We start from the raw sequence: 17451 nt of genomic DNA, 5'->3' as shown, positions 1-17451 counted from the left end.
AATTGGAGAGGCACTTTTCAATCAACTGAAATGGGAAGATGCAGGACCTGCTCAACTGAAGAAGCAGAAGTTGTAGCTTTGCTACAAGCTACTAAATGGGCCAACACATACAATGTTCAAAATATGGTGATAGAAGGGGACAATGAAGCTACAATTTGGTATTTACAGGGCGAGGAATCATCAATCAATTGGCAATGCATCGCTATTTTGGAGGAAGTTAAAGTTTTAGTAGCACAACCGCTTTCTTTTCTAGGTTTTCAGTATGTAGATAGAAGAGCAAACAAGGTAGCAGCCTTGTTGGCAAAACAGGGAAGAAAAAAAATCAAGTTGCAGCTTCTTGGAATAGTCAGGCACCTAGTTTTTTAATTTCCTGCAATTGCTTTTGACACTGTCAAAACTTATGATATATGTAATTTCAATAATAACAACTCTGTAACTTCTACTATCAATGTTAATCCAAAAGGTTAACATAGGCTTTTTTTGGGCAATATATTTTATCTTTTAAAAATAAGAACTTTTTATCCACGTCATATTGTATTGGAGACAATTGAATTAAATATATTTAACTCGATACTTTTCGGGGAAAACATGGACTATTAGATAATCAAGAATTTCCTTATTGGACGTCTTAGATTTTTGCATCAAACAATTGGACGGGCAGAATTTGATTCAACTTTCACTTCAACCATTTGCTTGATTTGCAACATGAATATTGAGTTTAGGCAACAAATTTCAGATTCAACACTTCAAATTAGATAAGCATAAGAATATCATAACCACTGGATATCTGCATTAGTACTCCTCCCTCTGCTAAAACTGACACACATATGCAATGGGATACTAATTAGGCACAGCACACTAGCAAGTGAATAAAGACAATATAACTTTGATGCAACTTGAACTCCATAAACAAACAAAAAAATACTCTTCCATTTCTCGTCTCATCTCCTCCATTTCGTCCTTTTCTTGCCATTTTCTCCCCAATTGCACCTTCCCTGTATTCCTTCTTTCACCATACCCTTTTCTTTTCCCACAACACAAAATTCCCCCTTGACTCCCTCCATTTATTTCAATTAAGTAATATCACATATCATTTATTAAAGTAATAAATTAATTTCTTCTTCTTATTATTATTCTATCTTTTTAACTTTCTCTCTACAAAGTTAATCAGAAGAAAGAGGTTTATCAAAAATTCCCCCAAACCCAAAAAAAACAACAAATCCCCACTTGGGTTTGATTTTTAGCTTCTTCACCAAGTTGTTTTTCACAAACCCTAGATTCTCCCACACCCCTTTCTCCTTCTCCATCTTCAAAATTAGAGAAACCCATAAAAGTTCCATCTTTGGGGGTAAAAATTTGATCTTTGATGTCGAAAATGAAACATCTTCTTCGTAAACTTCATATTGGGAATAATAATAATAATAGTACTGATCATCAAAATCGATTGGGTCAGAATAATCATACTAGTAGTAGTGGTGCTGCTGACGGTGGGACGAGTTCATCGACATCTACACCATCATCAGTGTCATCAACGAATTCGACATTACCCACCACAAGAAATGATGTGAATTTGGGGAATAATACTAATAATACAGTTGATTTCAATTTCTTTGAGGAAGAATTTCAGGTGCAATTAGCATTAGCTATTAGTGCATCGGATCCAGATGGTAAGTTTAGAGGCGGTGGTGGTGGTGGAGAGGATATTGAATTAGATCATCAGATTAAAGCTGCTCAAAGGATTAGTCTTGGGGTTCTTCCTCGTGGGGTTAGTTCTAATGTTCCTGTGCTGGAAACTCCTGTTGATATCCTTTCTCTTCGTTACTGGGTTAGTTCTAATTTTCTCTAATTCTCTTTCATTTTTGTTCAATTGGGGATTTTTGTTCGAATGGGCTGTAATTGTGATTAGGGTTTGAATTAATTTTTGGAAAATTGAATTGTTTGAGTTGTGGAGTTGAATTGCTTGAAAATTTTAGTGAAATTAGATGAAGATTGTAATTTTGAGTCAAAACATTGTCGGTCGGGGTGTTTTAGAAACTTACCCGGCTTGAGAATTGATGGTATTTGAGTTTTTAATCATCAATTGAAATTGGGGTATGTGGGAAAGGAATGAAATGGTTACCTGGATTTCAATAGATGCAATGTAATGAATTTTCGGTTAAAAATGGGCAAAAGATGTATATGATGGTATGATCATTTTGTAGCATAGATTTGTTCATTGTGTTGTAGAGTTAAATTGAAATATTGAAATGTTAACGTTAGGATGATACTATAGCGTTTGCATTTCATAGAACGTGAGGAGCTAACTAAGATTGTTGTTGAAAAAGTGTTTTGGATATGTCTAATTTTAGTAAATTTTATGGTGCAGAACTATAATGTTGTAAATTACGATGAGAAAGTTGTGGACGGATTTTATGATGTGTATGGAACCTCATTTTCAAGTACACAAGGAAAAATGCCGTTGTTGGTGGATCTTCAGGCTGTGTCTACTTCGGATAACATCGATTATGGAGTGATTTTAGTTGACCGCTCTGTTGATCCTGCACTACAACAGCTAGAGAGAAGAGCATTTTCTTTGTCTATGGAGTGCCAAACTTCGGAGTCTGATCCGACTGCAAGTGGTTTGGTACAGAAGATTGCTGATTTAGTTGTGGAAACCATGGGCGGCCCAGTTGCTGATGCTGATGAAATGATGCGAAGGTGGATTGATAGAAGTTACGAGTTACGGAGAACTCTGAACACCATAGTCCTTCCTCTTGGTTGCTTCGATATTGGACTTTCGCGCCACAGGGCTTTGCTTTTTAAGGTTTCTATCTCGAGCCTTTTTATTTACTATATTTGAGTTTACGCTTTTTTTCTTGTTCTGTTTTCACCTTCCTGTACCATTGGGCCGCAATTTAGAGCAATTACTTATTAGTGGTTTTATTAGTTGATATAATAATAGTTGCAACTTCTAAATGCAATAATGAAATTCGGCCTACTCATATGGTTATTGTACATTACCATTTTTCCTTTTCTCGTCTAAGTAAGTTTTTTTCATGGATTGCAAACTTGACATGGTTATGAACTGAATAGCTTTAGTTGGTGTTATTAAGTATGACCCCATGCTCCCCACATTTTACAACTTGTGATGGTATTTTTGGACCTGTCTGCTGGTAGACATAAATATGATTTATTGTCTATAATGCTTCATCATTTCTTATAATATGACCTGGGTCCTGTTCCAACTCAGACATGAAGAAAGACTATTTGCATTTACCAATTCAAGCTTGTCACAAAGCACAAGGTCATAAAACATTGGTACTGTAACAGAAACATAGCTAATGAATATGACTTGGCTGTATGTACCCCTTTTGATGCACCATTAGTTCACAACTTGACTTAAAAGTGAGAGAGGAGTCTGGATATTATGTCGCCCTTTGTACACCATTAACCCCATTTAGTTTTTCGTCATAATTAATCACTTATTTATCCATTATAGGTCTCAAGGCTTTGGAATCTGAAAAGCCTACTTATTCTTGGTGTTTTCATTAATTTCTAGTACTTCAGTATTTTCATCTGTTTGTAATTTTGGTAGTGATCTTTCAGCAACTTGAGTTGTTAATACATCTTGTATCCACGTTGCTAGGTACTAGCAGATCGGATTAATCTTCCATGTAGATTGGTGAAAGGGAGCTATTACACTGGTACAGATGAAGGAGCTGTGAATTTGATTAAAATTGGTTATGGATGGTAATTGCTTCATCCTTTTTACATTTTAGTAGTATTAATGCGATAGCTTGACATTGAAAAAATTGGGACAAGCTAAGTGGTTTATGACCGGTCTTGTGTGTTAGAATTCGCAAGTATAACTCCCACTTAGAAATGGTTATACATCTGCAAGCATACTTTAAAGCGCTCGTTCTATCTTATCAAAGACTTGAGATTCCTGATTTCAGATTATCATTTGTACTGAATGTATATGCGACTAAGATGAGTGTTTGATGTTGTTTAGCTTTGATATTTCATCGTTGAATGATGCAGTGAATACATAATCGATCTAATGGGAGCTCCGGGTGCACTTATTCCTGCTGAGTTACCAAGCAATCTTGAAGATTCCCGAGCAGATGCAATAAGCCATGTGACTGCTGTAGAAACTGCCAGAGATTCTTTTCTGGCGCTTGACATGATCGACTTGCATTCTGAAGGCAAAAGTGGAATACTTGGTGCTCCAGAAGTTGGTGGTTCAGAGTCAAACGAGGCATCAGGTGTTGGCAGCCACTTTATAGGGAAGGATGTGAGTCCTGTACAGAAGCAACAAACTGAAGTGTTTGAGCATGAGTTCGGGAAGCTTCTTCCTTCATTACGTAAACCACGTGAAGGTGTATCAGGAACCAAAGGGAAAGCTTCATCTGCCCAGAAAATGAAAGTCAAGGATGTTTCCAAGTATGTCATAAGTGCAGCACAAAATCCAGAGTTTGCACAGAAATTACATGCTGTTTTGTTAGAGAGTGGTGCGTCACCCCCGCCAGATTTGTTTTCTGATATAGCTCCTCTTGGAGAATCTGAAAAGCAGAAAGTCCATGCTCACACCCCTTTCACTGAAGGAGAAGCAATGGATACCAAGGATAGGTCTGGAAGGCAAAAAGAGGATGGAGCAGTACATTCATATTCTCCGTTTACCGATAACTCTGGTTTTCGAAGCTCCGAACCTCGTTATGCTGGTGTCACAGACACTGACAATCAAGGTGCTTGTTTCCCTTTTGTTACTAAATATGAGAGACTTGTGCCGGTTGACAATGGGCTCGTTGAGGCAGTTGAATCTGATTTTTTTTAATGTGGGTGGTGATCCTTTTTTAAGAGGTCCTTTAAATGAAGGACTAGTTCATGAGCATTCGATGTTATATGCAGGTGATTCATGCCAAAATCAGAAGGATGGTGACCATCATGTCGGTGGTGCCCAATGTTGTCATGGAAATGCAGGAAGGATTGTGAAGACAATGGAAACAGTAGAAACCATATCTTCACAAGATTGTCAAAAGTGTAATGCAGGAGCTATGCTGAGACATACGGAAACAGAAAGTCATGACTTGCATATGGCAGTCAGCAGTCAGAATGAGTGGAACAGTCCAGTGATGGATGAAGTTGCAGAATGGGAGATCCCATGGGAAGATATTCAGACGGGTGAGAGAATTGGTTTAGGTAAGCATCAAAGTGACTTATTCTCTTGAAGTTTGTTTTTCTTTGCTTGAGCATGCTATCCTCATGTTGATTCTCAATTCTATCATATCATGTAATGCAATGGGTATTATCGTTACTTGTTTCTTGTACCTTCCACCACCCCACGACTTATGTTTATGGGTTCATCTTACTACTAAGAACAGCGAACTGGTTAGTGAGAATGATTTTCATTTTATTGATAGCATCTCACTTTGGATGGGCTCTGCACTATCCTCCAATGCCACATCACATTTTGAACACTGGGATATAAAGTCTATATGTTTTATACGTTGCAGGTTCTTATGGAGAGGTATATCACGCAGATTGGAACGGCACTGTAAGTTATACTAGTTGTGGTCAATTTGTATACTTTGTGGTTTATACAAGTTTGCTTCCTGGCTGTCTTTAACATGATAGTATCTCTACTGCATGACAGGAGGTTGCTGTGAAGAAATTCTTGGACCAAGATCTATGTGGTGATGCACTGGAGCAATTCAGATGTGAAGTAAGAGTCGCACCAACTTTTAGATGAGCATTTGCGATGTTACTAGTCTTTTAATGAAAATATCAGGTTCAGTATCGTATTAATTTGTGGCTTTCTGCAGGTGAGAATAATGCTCAGGCTGAGGCATCCAAATGTTGTTCTTTTCATGGGAGCAGTGACACGCCCTCCTAATCTGTCGATCCTAACAGAATTTCTTCCAAGGTTTGTTGGGCTTTCTCAGTTTCTACGCCAACATATTTCTCCTCAGATTTTCTTTCTATATCTCTCATGTGACTGTTGTTCTTATGGTTATACTGCTTATTTGAATTTGTTGACTACATAGTTACTACTTAGAAACACTCAAATATTGCTTTGAAATTTGCAAACCAGTTTTCTGGATGCATACATGTATCTTTATCAATCCTTTTGTTATTTCCAGGGGAAGTTTGTATAGGTTATTGCATCGTCCCAACATTCACCTTGATGAAAAACGACGGCTGAGAATGGCTTTGGATGTGGTATGATACTAAGATTATTCTTTTGATAAGAGAAAGTGGAATTATTTGGTCAACCCCGTAAATTCTAATTTCTTGTTTCCCTCATGTTGTTCTGGTGTGCTATTGGTTGTTCACAGGCTAAAGGAATGAATTACTTACACACAAGCCATCCTACAATAGTGCATCGTGATTTGAAATCCCCGAATCTCCTAGTTGATAAAAACTGGGTTGTCAAGGTTAGATTTCTCATATTTGCCTCGAAAACTATGAGATTAAAGTTAAACTGTTGTACAAGACATATATTTGGGTTTAGAAAACACATTTGTTTTTTTAGGGTTTTTTCTGTGGGAAAATTTGCAAGTGATCCTGCAATTTGAGAAGTACTTACTCTTCTGGCATGTCTGCGCAGGTTGCTGATTTTGGTTTATCTCGTTTGAAGCATCACACGTATCTGTCTTCAAAATCCACTGCTGGAACGGTAATCCTCTAAGAATTGCAAAACTCGCTCAGGATCTTATCTGAGCTATCTCCTCTATTTCCGTGTATTTGCTTTCGTTATAGTTCATTATGCTTCCTTATTTTCCATTTAGTTACAGTCGTAAGACTACAGAGTCATGTATGATTATTCATGTTTGTTGTTGATGAACTGCAGCCTGAGTGGATGGCACCAGAAGTTTTACGAAACGAACCATCCAACGAAAAGTAAGGAAATACAGTTGAATTCCATTTGATAACCATTCAATTGCGGAAGAGGTTACTTCATGATAATATTTCAGTCCTAACATGTCTCTTTCTACTTGCAGGTGTGATGTGTACAGTTTTGGTGTGATATTGTGGGAATTAACTACGCTGCGTATGCCATGGAGTGGGATGAACCCAATGCAAGTAGTCGGAGCTGTAGGATTCCAGAACAGACGCCTTGAGATACCCAAAGAGGTTGACCCTGCAGTTGCAAAGATTATATGTGATTGTTGGCAAAAGTATGCGCATTCTCCTCGTCCCTCCCTTTGTCTAACTTGCTCAAATTTATAATCCCCGGCTGAACGAATTCTTTTGTTCTTCTGCAGTGACCCTAATTTGCGGCCTTCTTTCGCACAGCTTATGGTTCTTCTGAAGCGTCAACAACGCTTGATTGTTGAGAAATCATAATGCCCCAGCAGACTCATTTGTGTTGGGGGTAACTACACACCATTGTATCTAATAGAACATTATCATTTTGCCTGGGCTCGAAGAGCACAGGGGGCAGTAAAGCTCTTGCTGCAAAATCCATTGCCAAAAGCAAAAAAGAAAAAAAAAAATCAAAAAAGAAAAAAACAGAATTAGTCTGAGAAAAAGGTTGTGTTGGTTCATTCGAAGTGGGAGCCAACACTAAAAGGTCGAGGATGGTCTGCCCGTGTTGACGTAGAAGATGCTCTATTCTGATGACACTACGCTAAGCGTAGAAGATGTTAGAGAATTTTTTTTTTTCAATTACAATTAGGAAAAAGAAAAAAAAGAAATTTGTAAGAAAAGAACAGAAGTAGGTTTAGAGAACAACAAAAAGAGAGAAGAAGGAAATAGAAGGATGAAATGTTGTTTGTTTATGTGTTTTGGAAATGGAGCTGAACCAGCTTCACAATTGTATACATGATGTTATTGTTATTGCCATTGTCTAAAGAGATCTCTGCTGAGGAGAGACTATTCTAGAAGAAAAAAACCTTAAAAGAGTGGGCACAAAAATATTGCTCCTCAATCCTGCAATCCATTCCATTTTTCTTCCCCTTATTGTTTTCTTATGTACTCAATGTTTAGATTCAGTGTACTTGGCAAAGAAACGTTCACACTGACCGACTTGCAACGTTCACTATCTATATGGATCCTACTGTTGCATGAAAAAGCTAAACAAAAGCAAAGAAACTATCTACAACCACAGACTGTCAGGCACTTCCAGATTCCAACTTGAATACAAAAATCCAGTCTCCCAGAATACTGCACCAGCTCCTGTAGCCTTAATCTGGACCTTTTCTTTGCCCACAAATCAGCAGAAAAATTCAGATCTGCTCATACTGGACTTCAAAAAGCAAAATGCACGGCTTGATCCATCTTACATGATTTAGAATCAGAATTTATAATGATTTTACTGCACCCAAGAGACGGCACATTCAATTGCCTAAACCACAAACATACTTCAGCAATATAATTCGTAGCCACCGCTAAACCACCAGATGGTCTCTAGCTGCAACGCAGAAACTTGCATTACCAGGGTTTCCAAGAGCTGCACCATCACAGCACAAAAGCACACACCCATTGCCAGGATCAGACCAAAAGCATTCTTTGATAGGCCTGAACTCGATGTTTCTTTGAGAAACAGCGAGCAGTCATCCAAATCTCCTTAATGATTGTGCTTTTCTGTTTTGCAAACTTCATAATATCCTAAAAACAATTTGGATCTAGAAATCCAAAAACATTACCCAACCATTTCCAGATTATTTCTCCAAACTTGAAAAACCGCAACAGGTGAGCCATGTCGTCCTGAGCTTGTTCACAAATGCAGCACTTAGAAACCATACTAAAACCTCTTGTCAGCATTGTATCATCATCCAAAACAACACCTTGGTTGAATATTCTAGACATGACTTGCTATATTTGAATGAGGAAAGGATTCTAAATCTTTAAATGCCAACGCAAAATAGGACTCCTTACCCTTATCTTGTTTGCTTCAGCAGCAGTAGAGAATTTACCTTCAAATATCCACTACATATAAGTTGATCCTTCCTTCCACACATCACTGGTTACGTAGTAGCTGGCAGCTGAGAGATTAAAGCATTTGGAATAGATCAACCATGCATTTTGACACAAATATGCAGAACATTGACAGAAAAGCCAACAGAATTTTATCAAAGGAGCGTCCCCAATTTAAAAGACGTGCTATTTATAGCACAATTTGGCGGAACCCTGGCAGTCATGCCTTGGTTTGTCCATCTTATACACCCATGTGTTTAAACTAGCAAGTTTCCCTAGAAAAAAACAAATTCAAACAGTTCAACAAACAGGTACTTACATTTCTCTCTACATTCTAAAACTTATTTTCAACATGAAAGCTGAAAGTAGGTTCATCCTAAGAAGACTGGTTTTGCATCCGAGAAGGATGTTAACAGACCATGAGGGAGATGGTAAGCCTAGATCTGGTAATGAAAATCCTCAAGGCCATACTTGCAAAAGTGTACGCACTAAAGGTTTTTGAAACCCTGCCAAAGATTCAACCACCTAAATTCACACAGGCAATGTAATCCAAGCAGCATCTAAAGGTCAAACCGATACATGAAAGTTGATATTCACAAATGCGATGCGTACCATTGTCATTCGCGTATATGCTAATTTGCTAGGTATGATCAACTAAACTAGTATTTATGGAAGAGATAGCAAATGCAACTGAGCTAGTAGCGGCAAACAATGTAGATTCGGATCTAGCTCAATCAAAGTTAAACCAGTGGAAAATTTACACGACTGTGGAAGTAGGCATAAAGTGTGTAAGGTACACCTTTGCTATAATAGTCTGCACATGTAATTGTTTTTCATAATTTCGTTAGTAGTCTGCTAGTCTATGTTGTAATAGGCGCTAGGCAAGGCGGGGAGCCAAGCCTAGCGCCCCAGGCGAGCGCCCAAGACTTAGAAAACAACATATGTAAGCATAATTTGGCGCCTTAGGCGCCTTTTCTGCTAGGCGCTAGGCCTGCGCTTAGTGCGCCTTTTACAACATAGCTGCTATGTACCTTTACTCATCACAGAGAACTCTGTCTAATTGATTCTATAGTTCTTGTGATGTTTTATTGACGAAGGAAGAGAAATTTTAGCGCAGTTTAATATTCTAACTAGCATTTTCTGTGAAATTCCAACAGTAACATGCGTAATTGCAGTATTAGAATACCATGCAAAAATCTACAAAATTTTAAAGATTCCTATAAGTATCTAACAAATAGAGTTAAGAGGTTACATGAAAATATATATTCCCTCACTTTGGTAAGCTCTCACTTTCAGCAATGGTGCCTGAATTTGCTGATTCGACTAAACGAAGAAGCCAAAAGCATACATCATACTCTCATAACTCTCTTAATGAGATAAGGTCAAGTCAGCAACAAAATGCAGAGTTTGCAAAGCAATATAGCTAAACCTAGAATAAGAAACTAAGAACCACTCCCACAAGATTGAAACGACGCTATAAAGACATCGTACTCACTAGAACAATGTCAACAACATTTAGGTTTACATAAACTTGTTATCAAATTCAAAATGAAACTTAACAAAGATTACCAGTTTATCCGGCATGTCATCTTTGTGCAGCTGGTTGAAAGGCTAATCATGGCTTTCTGTTTCCTCAATTTTAAAGCATTCCATTATTTTCACATCCTTTTCTCCCAATTCTGTCAACGAAACTAAGGTGTTCTTGTGAGGGATAACTGCGCAAAACCGTTCTTTAAAATCCACAATCCTTTTCGAGGTTGAAGCTTTTGTGTCGTAAATGTTTAGATAGTTATTAGTGTAAATTAAAACACCGTTACTCTTGGTAACCCCAAACAATTCGACATCGTCTACCCTGAACTCTTTATTCCAAACCAATGACTGATGTTGGTCTCGCTCTTTGGTTCCATGTTTACCATCCTTCTTTTTCAATAACCATATGTCAAAACATTCGGCTCCTTCAACAACTAGATGAATAGCGTAAAATAAAAACCCATTCAAAACCCCTATTCTATTATTCTGCCAAATACTGTCTGGTGGCAAAGGAGGCGGTGAAAGAGCTTCACTGAACTTTTCCTCAGCCAAATTGAAGACTAAGATAATTTCTAATTCATTGCACATCCAATATATAACACCATTGACAAAGGCACCTTGATCCCAATGAATTGTACAGCTGAACTGAGAACTGAACTTTCCAACATTTCTCCAGCCATTCCCACTGCCTAGAGTGTATATGTAGACTTCCATATGCCTGGGCTCCGACCTATAGATTCCTACAACTTTGTACTCATTTGTCGAAGAAACGTAACCGAATCCACTAGTGAATTCAACACTCCAAGGAGGATCACAATAACCTGTCTTAATTTCTGGAAGCACAATGTATTCTTTGGTGATAGGGTTACAAATACAATGAGGTTGTGCTCCTAAAAATGGATGGCGATCAAGACAGATCAAACCATTACATGAAAAAACATTCCGGAAGGGCTTAAATGGAGTGTTCAAATTAATTCTTCTAATCCTTTCAATGGGTTGTGTTGTTGACTGATCATGATTCTCGTTATATTCGAAGAAATAAAATTTTGAACACCCAATCTCATTATCAGACAAAGCAACAAAACTCAGCTTACCAGAATCAGAATCAGCATGATTAAGATGATGATCTAGGTGCATCTTGGAGAATGATGGGTGATAAGAAATAAGATCTCTCCAGGTTTTGCAGACTGATTTGGAATCCAAGACTGTCTCTGCCTGTAGACGAGTCAAAATGTCCAATGTTATCTCCACAGGGAGAAACTTGAAATAATCCATGAAACCCATATGTTGTATGATCTTTAGAGAGAGTGATAGAAATACTTGGTAGGGTTTGAGATATGGTGATGAAAACCAGGGGGAAACCGGGGTTTTGTTTGTTGAGGAAAAGAGTGAAGTTGGCAATGATGAAAAAGATAAAAAAGAGAGCTTTGTTTTAGGTGAGATTGGGTTGGGATTGAGAGATGCCAAAATGGTTTGTTTTCTTCGCCCACGTTAAAAATGAGTGCCCACGCTAAAACCTCTGCATCTGTGCTACGACTGTCAATGGGTCTGATTCCTTTCGGGTATCCATGGATTCTGAAACCGGACACGATAAAATGAAATGCAGGTCTAGGTCATAATTTAGGTGACCTGGAACAAGACCTGATAAAAATATCTAGACCGGTCGAATCAGGAACCCGTTGAATCTCAAAAATAGATTCTAATTTTTGTTAATTTATTTTTTATGTTGGCTTGAATTTAATAATTTTCTTAGTGTTATATCTATGTTCAATGAACTTATAACTTCGTCAAATATATAATTTTTTCGTTCACGATTTGGGCAAAGAGACTAAATGAATAATCTCGATAAATACATTAATGAAAAAAAAAAATACGAGACCTTAAAGGCATATGAAAACATAAATGAATAATTGTTAAATTCCGTACAAAAAGTATATATATTAGAGCAAAGCAATTCATCAAGTCAACAATGCTTATACAAGAATTCATTTATTTTTTTCAAAAAATGCACGCAAAATTGATTAGTTTTTCCTTCCAACTAAACCAAAATGCATCTCTATTATTCGGATCTTTGGACCATAACATCTCTATTGGTTGTAGATTTGTTATATGGTTTGGGTATGTTACTGTTTTTCCAATCAAGACCATTTAAACTTGTTACGATACCTTGGAATCGACTAGGAATGATAGTAATCTCTTTTCATTATTAGTTTTTGGGATTATGGTGTAAAATGGTACGAATTTTAGTGTCTGTCTGAAAATTATGAATTGTTGTAATAGCTGGAGACAAAGTCAGTCCAATAATCACTCTTGATCTTAAATCAGAGTTTATATAACTAATGCATCCGAGGCTTGCCTCTTTTATGAAAAAAAATGCGTCACGTCATTAATTTTTGGTCATGATGCACAACTTTTAGAGTATTTTGCTACGTGTAAGAAGTAATTTCTTATGGCAGCCCTAGACTTGGATAGGCATAAACGTGATACGGTTCCGGTTAAATTTTCTTCCCTCATAGCTGATGAGGTATCAGTTTACTGGAGAGCGTACTAAATCACATCTCGTTTTATGTGGATTTTGGAATCTTCCATCATCTGATACCCTATTATCATTATCAGCCAATTTGTCACACAATGTCCTGAAACAGAGTGTAGGGAATAATAAATGATAAAACTGTTGACATACAATATAATTCCTAAAAAAATGATAGCGTCCGGACAGGAAAACTTTATTACATTATTAAATTATCGTGATTGTACCTTAATTTATTAATAATAGATAAAATAATAAGTATTTATTTTTAGTTTTTTGTTAATAATAGTAACATTTATTATTTTAAATTTTTAATATTTTTTCGAAAACTAATTATTTTAAATAACTGGTCGAGTACTTTGTCACTAGCTGGGAACCAACACTCTTCTGTATGAGAATATCTAATAATCTGTGAAAAAGGAATTACATTTCTGTGCGCTAACATCGAACGTAGACAATTTGATCACAAAGAAATGTAATTTTTCTTTTGTGAAATGTTAAATTTTATTTTAATTAATAATTTATTAATTTATCAATTTATTTTTTGATTCTAAAACATGTAATCGACAAAACATAGCATTGTACCTTCTTCATAGTACATATTATTGTGGGGATTCAATAGCTTCTATTAATGATTAGGTATGAAAGCTGCAAAGTATTGAATTGTTTTCCACCGCATTATGAAACAACACCAACAGGGACGAAGTCGGGACTTACTGCTTTGGGGATGAATTTTGTTTCTTTTTATTAATATGGAAGTTCACATGATATAGAAGGTTACCACTCTTACGTTAACACCATAAATCTCATTATGAATACATTAACAACATGGAATGATAGAACACTTTAAGATTTCGTATTTTGTCCCTAACCACGGTCTACATCTTTTTTTTTTTTTTAGTTTCTCTTACGCATAGTTCGCGATAACCACGGTCTTCAATCATCTTTTTTTTTTTTTTTAGTTTCTCTTACGCATAGTTCGCGATAGTAAAGAATGAAGAAAATTTAAAGGATCAGTAAACACTTTGAACATATTACCAAAATAAATTTAAGTTTTAGGAAATTTTAACAAACTGCCATACTTGCAAATCCCGATTCAAGAAACTGCCACCGTTTTTTCAGAGTTTATTTAATGCCACAACCGTTAGCACTAACGCCTTGGACCCACATGATTGGTCAATTTTTTTTGACTTTGTCAAGATTACTTACACGTGTCTTATATCTGTTCCAAAGGTTTTCCCTGGTGCAAGAGTTAGATATTGCTTCAGGTATTTAAGTTTAGTTATTTTTTTACATTAGTTTACATTATGTGTTTTGGGTTTAGAGTTAGTATAAAATAGGTACTTACTCTTTCTTTGCAGGCACTTGTACAAGAACTTCAAGAAGTACCACAAGGCACCAACCTTGCACAACTCACTGTGGAATGCATGCAAAGCTTACAAAGTGAGCCATTTTCAGGTTTGTGCATCTCTTTTTAAATATCCCTATGTTTTTTGATTCATAGTTAGTAGGTTATATAATAACTCAGGTTACTATAATGTAGGAGCACTTTGACAACATATGCAAAGAAAGTCCGGCTGCTGGTGAATATCTTAGGAAAGAAGATCCAAGTACTTGATCTAGGGCTTATTTTGATCCCCTTAGCTGTTGTGAGCATATGAATAACAATTTCTCAGAATCATTTAATTCTATGAGTTCTAATATGAGAGATAAACCAATAATCCAACTAGGCATGATGTATGGTCAGTTAGTAATGTGTTTGTTATTTAAGAGAAGGGAAGAATCTGCTAAGTGGAATCAAAATTATTTGGTCCCTGCTGTTGTTAAGTTGATAAATAAGATACTTGACTTGGTTGGGAAGTTTGATACAGAAGGAAGTGTGGTTGGACAGGTTTATTTGGTGACTAATGTGTCTACCAAGAAAATTTTCACAATGAACATTGTAGACAAACAATGCACTTGTTTGCAATGGCAGCTAAGGGGATTACCTTGTCAACATGCTGTATGTGCATTTAAACTGCTCAGGCCAAACTGGAAAGAGTAAGAAATTTTGTAATATGCTATTACTTTTGGGTTGTAATATGCTATTACTTTTGTTTCTGTAAACTGACACATTTGTTTGATGGGTTGAACAATTATTGTGCTCCTTACTACTCCGTGGAATATTATAGGACCATATATACAGATGTTGTAAATCCACTAGAAGACATAAGTGAATGGAACTGGGAAGATAAGGTACTTTTTTCAGCATTAAATATACTATTGAATGTGATGCATTTACTTTTTTCTCTACTTTATTATATCCTTATTTTTCTCTACTTTAACTTTCTCATTTCTTTTAGGGTTATTGAACTGGGAAGATAAGGTACCTTTTAGGGTTTCATTTCTTTACTTTCACTTTCTCATTTCTTTTCTCTTCTTCTTATCTTAATTGGCAGGCATCCATGGACATCAACTTAAAGCCTCCTCCTTATCAAAGAAAAACTGGAAGACCAGCAAAGAAGAGGAAGAGGAGCTATGATGAACCTGAAACTGTGGTGAAGAAAAGGAAATGTGGAAAGTGTGGATCTACTGCTGGTCATAATAAGAGAACCTGTGCTGGTGGTGATGTTGGTAAAAACCCAACTGGATTCATGCCAAGCACCGAGTATGATGCTGCAAACTGCACCTTCACTAGTAGAGATCATCCTGAAAGTAACACTGCAAGGGGTAAAGCAAAGGTGAACAAATCCAGAGGTACATCTTCATTTGTTGGTGAGTCAACAGGACCTAAAAACTTTGGAAGAGCACCAGCAGAACCTAGCACCCATGGATCTACACAAGATGTTCTGAATTTCAGTCAGAACTTTACTGGTATTGGATCTGTTAGTCAACATATTCCTGTCACAAAGGGAAAGCAAAGCAAGGCTAAGAAGAAGTAGAAGCGTGTGTGTGCTTTTTGTTGTGTTAGATCTTTTTTTTTTTGCTTTAGACACTGATATCATTGTGTTAGATCTGTTTTTTTTTTATGTACCAGAATTCAGTTTTATTTTGATGGATAATCTTACTTTATGAATGGAAATGATATTAGTTAAGAACTAATTACATGTTAATAATCTTTTGAAGTTCCTTACATATGGCATTGAGATTGAAACTTGAATGGATAACCCTATTTGCACGTTTTTCTCACGTGCACCGAGTCGCGAGTTAACTCACTACTCTATAGCCGGTTAACTCAATCCCAGTTAATTGATTAACTCAATCCCTGTTAACTGATGCAAGGACTTCTATGTAATTTTGTACAGGTTATTTAATGCCACGTATGCACTAACAGAGACTAACACCCGTTAACCGTTATCTCAAAAAAACGGGATGAAATAAATCAAGAGTATGGTATTTAGTAAACTCTGAAAAAAATGATGACATTTTCAGAAACTGCATATTGGAAGTGTGGCATTTTATTAAAATTCCCTAAGTTTTATTATCATTGTTTGAACCCATAACCACTAAAATGAAGTAAAGAACCCTCAAGTGTTGGAATTCAAAACCTAGTGGCCCTCGGTCCCTGAAAATTAGGGGAGAATAAGATAAGTGGGTGTGAGTCTTGTGACCCCTCCATAAAATTGCAGAAATCGACCTCGAATGAGGTGTTGGATCTCACCCACAATGAGTGTGGGACAGACACGAGGTTCATCTACTCCATCTACTTCAAAATATTAGTCTTGTTTTATGTATAATTTAAATATGAAATTAATCTATTAATTTAAAATGGAGGGAGTATCATATATCAGTATTGTTTCCAAATGCAATAGGACATGTTAATTTGGAATTTGTTCATTCTAATAAATTTGGGGGTGCGGTGTAGATCATAGCTCACAGAGCCGTGGCACAAATTTTGGGTTTTGGGCCTATTTCTAAGCACAAGGTTAAAAAACATGTTTGACATACCAGGTGGTATGGTAAATGAATTACGCCACTATGGTAAAATCATGGGGAGACATAGATTCTATCGAATGATATTATCAACAGCGCTGGCGATATTATGAATATCGCTAGCGTCATAAAATCCATCACTCGACTTTCATAATATTGCCAGTAATATTATGATTATCGACCAACAGTTATTTTGCAGCGGCTATTTCCCCCTGTTGTTTCCTATATATACGTCTTTGTACTTCTTCAAATTACTCACACCTACTTCTACATATATTTCACCAATTTCTCTATATGTATTCTCAATTTTAAATTTCGGAATCTGCAATGGAGAGATCCAATGAAGAGATGAATGTTATTATGAATCGATTTAGATTACATCAAGAAATGTATAAATGGAGGTTGCAAAAACTTGGTGATGAGGAAGCCGAAGATAATAAACTAATCGGTAGTCTGATGCTCGTACATACGTGCACAATACCTAGAGTTCTAGAGCTACAAGAAGTATTCTCAAGAATATATACGTATCGAGGGAGGGAATTTTACCACCAAAAGCCGATGCACGATTATTTTCTTCCTAA

The 17451-nt window shown here is 36.6% G+C and overlaps 3 protein-coding genes across 3 annotated transcripts; 2 read left to right on the top strand and 1 right to left on the bottom strand.

The window, feature by feature from the left end:
* The first annotated feature begins 917 nt into the window (after positions 1-917).
* Positions 918-7917, top strand: LOC113295354 (probable serine/threonine-protein kinase SIS8). Its single transcript, XM_026543693.1, has 14 exons — positions 918-1825; positions 2366-2803; positions 3626-3729; positions 4021-4724; positions 4888-5178; positions 5493-5533; positions 5633-5701; positions 5802-5902; positions 6120-6198; positions 6315-6413; positions 6587-6655; positions 6830-6879; positions 6981-7157; positions 7245-7917. The coding sequence occupies exons 1-14, from the start codon at positions 1367-1369 to the stop codon at positions 7324-7326; spliced, it is 2763 nt and encodes a 920-aa protein (XP_026399478.1). The 5' UTR covers positions 918-1366; the 3' UTR covers positions 7327-7917.
* Positions 7918-10509: 2592 nt separating this feature from the next.
* Positions 10510-11712, bottom strand: LOC113294053 (F-box protein At3g07870-like). The gene has a single exon (XM_026542479.1). The coding sequence runs from the start codon at positions 11710-11712 to the stop codon at positions 10510-10512; it is 1203 nt and encodes a 400-aa protein (XP_026398264.1).
* Positions 11713-14711: 2999 nt separating this feature from the next.
* On the top strand, positions 14712-15879 carry LOC113294052. The gene is made up of 4 exons (XM_026542478.1): positions 14712-14849; positions 14934-14998; positions 15130-15193; positions 15397-15879. The coding sequence occupies exons 1-4, from the start codon at positions 14712-14714 to the stop codon at positions 15877-15879; spliced, it is 750 nt and encodes a 249-aa protein (XP_026398263.1).
* Positions 15880-17451: the final 1572 nt, after the last annotated feature.

Source organism: Papaver somniferum, chromosome 7 (genome assembly GCF_003573695.1).
Source record: "Papaver somniferum cultivar HN1 chromosome 7, ASM357369v1, whole genome shotgun sequence".
Lineage (NCBI taxonomy): Eukaryota > Viridiplantae > Streptophyta > Magnoliopsida > Ranunculales > Papaveraceae > Papaver > Papaver somniferum.
This window is presented reverse-complemented; position numbering and strand designations above follow the sequence as displayed.